Here is a 3,678-nt window from a genome sequence, read left to right as displayed (position 1 = left end):
GACTTGCTTGGCACCGACATGCCGAAGGAGGGCATCTTGAACTTGGGCATCTTGAACTTGCTGTCTCTGGCGCCCGCCTCCTTGTCTCCCAGGGCTATGTCGCTCTCCAGCTTGGCGCCCGGCGCCTGGATGTCCACCTCCACGCTGGGTAGCGACACTGCCATGTCGGGGGTGTCCACCTTGCCTTTGGCACACTTCAGGTCCAGCTTGGGTCCCGTGATGTCCACATGGGGGCCCTTGACGTCCATCTGGGGGCCCTTGAAGTCCACCTTGGGCATCTTGATGCCGGGCACCTGCACCTTGGGCAGGGGGCCCTTGAACCTTGTCCCTTCTGCCTTGCCCTTCAGCTCGCCCAGGCTCAGCTCGCCCTCCGGGAGGCCCACCTCCACGTCACCCCCGGGGAGCTCGATTTCAGCAGATGGCAGTTGCACGCTGCCCTCTGGTGCTCTGATCTCGCCTTCCAATCTGGGCAGTATGGCCTCCCCTGTGACCTTGGGCACAGGAATGTCCACGGATGTTCCCAAATCCTTGCTCAGCGTCGACTCGCCGAAGGAGGGCATCTTGAACTTGGGCGTCTTGAACTTGCTGTCTCTAACGGCCGACTCCTTATCTCCCAGGGTGATGTCGCCCTCCATCTTGGTGCCAGGTGCCTGGATGTCCACCTCCACACTGGGCAGCAACACCGCCACGTCGGGGGCGGCCGCCTGGCCTCTATCACCCTTCAGGTCCACTCTGGGCCCCGTGATGTCCACCTGCGGGCCCTTGAGGTCTACTTTGGGCATCTTGATGCTTGGCATGTGCATCTTGGGCAGGTGCCCTTTGAGTCTGGCTCCAGCAGCTGGTTCCTGGAGCTCTCCCTCAGGCACATGGCCCTCCGGGAGCTTCACGCCAAGCTCGCTGGTCTTGATGTCCACGACGGTAGATGGCACGTCAATGCTCAGGTCACTGGCCTTGACGTCGGTCTGGAAGGAAGGCAGGTGCACGTCCGCCTGCACCTGTGGCCCGGACACGTCTACGGACGTGTCGGTGGACTTGCTCGGCACCGACACGCCGAAGGAGGGCATCTTGAACTTGGGCATCTTGAACTTGCTATCTCTGGCGGCCGCCTCCTTGTCTTCCAGGGTTATGTCGCCCTCCAGCATGGCACCTGTCGCCTGGATGTCCACCTCCACGCTGGGCAGCGACACCACCACATCGGGGGTGGCCGCCTCCCCTTTGGCACCCTTCACGTACAACTTGGGTGTGGTGATGTCACCATGGGGGCCCTTGATGTCCACCTGGGGGCTCTTAATGTCCACCTTGGGCATCTTGATGCTGGGAATGTGCACCTTGGGCAGGTGGCCCTTGAACCTGGCCCCTTCTCCCTTGCCCTTTAGCTCGCCCAGCCTCACATCGCCCTCGGGGAGGCCTACCTCCAACTCTCCCCCAGGGAGCTTGATTTCAGCAGATGGCAGTTGCACGCTGCCCTCTGAGGCTCGGATATCGCCTCCCAGGCTGGGCAGGGTGGCCTCCCTTATGACCTTGGGCACAGGAACATCCACGGATGTTCCCAAATCCTTTATTGGCGCCGACACTCCGAAGGAGGGCATCTTGAACTTGGGCATCTTAAACTTGCTGTCTCTGGCGTCCGCCTCTTTGTCTCCCAGGGCGATGTCGCTCTCCAGCTTGGCGCCCGGCGCCTGGATGTCCACCTCCACGCTGGGCAGCGACACCGCCATGTCGGGGGCGTCCGCCTGGCCTTTGGCACCCTTCAGGTCCAGTTTGGGTCCCGTGTAGTCCATCTGCGGGCCCTTGAGGTCTAATTTGGGCATCTTGATGCTTGGCATGTGCACCTTGGGCTGGTGCCCTTTGAGTCCGGCTCTGGCGGCCGGTTCCTGGAGCTCTCCCTCAGGCACATGGCCCTCCGGGAGCTTCACGCCAAGCTCACTGGTCTGCACGTCCACATCGGCAGATGGCAGGTCAATGCTCAGGTCACTGGTCTTGACGTCGACCTGGAAGGAAGGCAGGCTCACGTCCGCCTGCACCTGTGGCCCAGGCACGTCCACTGAAGTGTCGGTGGACTTGCTCGGCGCCGACATGACGAAGGAGGGCATCTTGAACTTGGGCATTTTGAACTTGCTGTCTCTGGCGGCCGCATCCTTGTCTCCTAGGTCAATGTCGTCTTCCAGCTTGGCGCCCGGCGCCTGGAGGTCTACCTCCACACTGGGCAGCAACACCGCCACGTCGGGGGTGGCCACCTCACCTTTGGAACCCTTCAGGTCCAGCTTGGGTCCCGTGATGTCCACGTGGGGGCCCTTGATGTCCACCTTGGGCATCTTGATGCCGGGCATCTGAACCTTGGGCAGGTGGCCCTTGAACCTGGCCCCTTCTGCCTTGCCCTTCAGCTCGGCTAGCCTCACCTCACCCTCGGGGAGGCCCACATGCACCTCTCTCCCGGGGAGATCGATTTCAGCAGATGGGAGTTGTGCGCTACCCTCTGGGGCTCTGATCTCGCCTCTCAGGCAGGGCAGGGTGGCCTCCCCTGTGACCTTGGGCACAGGTACGTCCACGGAAGTTCCCAAGTCCTTACTCGGTACTGAAACACTGAAGGAGGGCATCTTAAACTTGGGCATCTCAAACTTACTGTCTCTGGTGGCCGCCTCTTTGTCTCCCAGGGTGATGTCACCCTCCAGCTTGGCACCCGGTGCCTGGATGTCCACCTCCACACTGGGCAGTGACACCGCCACGTCGGGGGCGGCCACCTCGCCTTTGGCACCCTTCAGGTCCAGCTTGGGTCCCGTGAAGTCCACTTGGGGGCACTTGATGTCCACATGGGGACCTTTGATGTCCACTTTGGGCATCTTGATGTCAGGCATCTGAACCTTGGGCAGGTGGCCCTTGAACCTGGCCCCTTCTGCCTTGCCCTTCAGCTCGCCCAGCCTCACATCGCCCTCAGGGAGGCCTACTTCCACCTCTCCCCCGGGGAGCTCGATTTCAGCAGATGGCAGTTGCACGCTGCCCTCTGGGGCTCGGATATCGCCTCCCAGGCTGGGCAGGGTGACCTCCCCTGTGACCTTGGTCACAGGTACGTCAACGGAGGTTCCCAAATCCTTGCTCGGCGCCGACACGCCGAAGGAGGGCATCTTGAACTTGGGCATCTTGAACTTGCTGTCTCTGGCGCCCGCCTCCTTGTCTCCCAGGGCGATGTCTCCCTCCAGCTTGGTGCCCGGCGCCTGGATGTCCACCTCCACGCTGGGCAGCGACACCGCCACGTCGGGGGCAGCCACTTCGCCTTTGGCACCCTTCAGGTCCAGCTGGGGTCCCCTGATGTCCACGTGGGGGCCTTTGAAGTCCACCTTGGGCATCTTGATGCTGGGCACCTGCACCTTGGGCATGTGCCCTTTGAATTCAGCTCTGGCGGCCGGTTCCTGGAGCTCTCCCTCAGGCACATGGCCCTCCGGGAGCTTCACGCCCAGCTCGCCGGTCTTCACGTCTACATCAGCAGATGGCAGGTCAACCCTCATGAAACTGGTCTTGATGTCGACCTGGAAGGAAGGCAGGCTCACATCCGCTTGCATCTGTGGCCCAGACACGTCCACCGAGACATCGGTGGACTTGCTTGGCACCGACATGCCGAAGGAGGGCATCTTGAACTTGGGCATCTTGAACTTGCTGTCTCTGGCGCCCGCCTCCTTGTCT

General features: G+C 62.0%; 1 protein-coding gene across 1 annotated transcript in view; it reads right to left on the bottom strand.

Moving 5' to 3' along the window:
• AHNAK2 (AHNAK nucleoprotein 2) overlaps positions 1-3,678 on the bottom strand; it is a 29,710-nt gene that overhangs the window by 6,680 nt on the left and 19,352 nt on the right. The window contains 1 exon segment of the mRNA XM_019639205.1: positions 1-3,678. This exon segment is cut by the window's left edge and continues 1 nt beyond it; it is cut by the window's right edge and continues 45 nt beyond it. Within this exon segment, the coding sequence (XP_019494750.1) occupies positions 1-3,678 (3,678 nt within the window).

This window comes from Hipposideros armiger, unplaced genomic scaffold, assembly GCF_001890085.2.
Source record: "Hipposideros armiger isolate ML-2016 unplaced genomic scaffold, ASM189008v1 scaffold_43, whole genome shotgun sequence".
Taxonomy (NCBI): domain Eukaryota; kingdom Metazoa; phylum Chordata; class Mammalia; order Chiroptera; family Hipposideridae; genus Hipposideros; species Hipposideros armiger.
The sequence above is the reverse complement of the archived record's forward strand: the minus strand, read 5'-3'. Positions and strand labels throughout refer to the sequence as shown.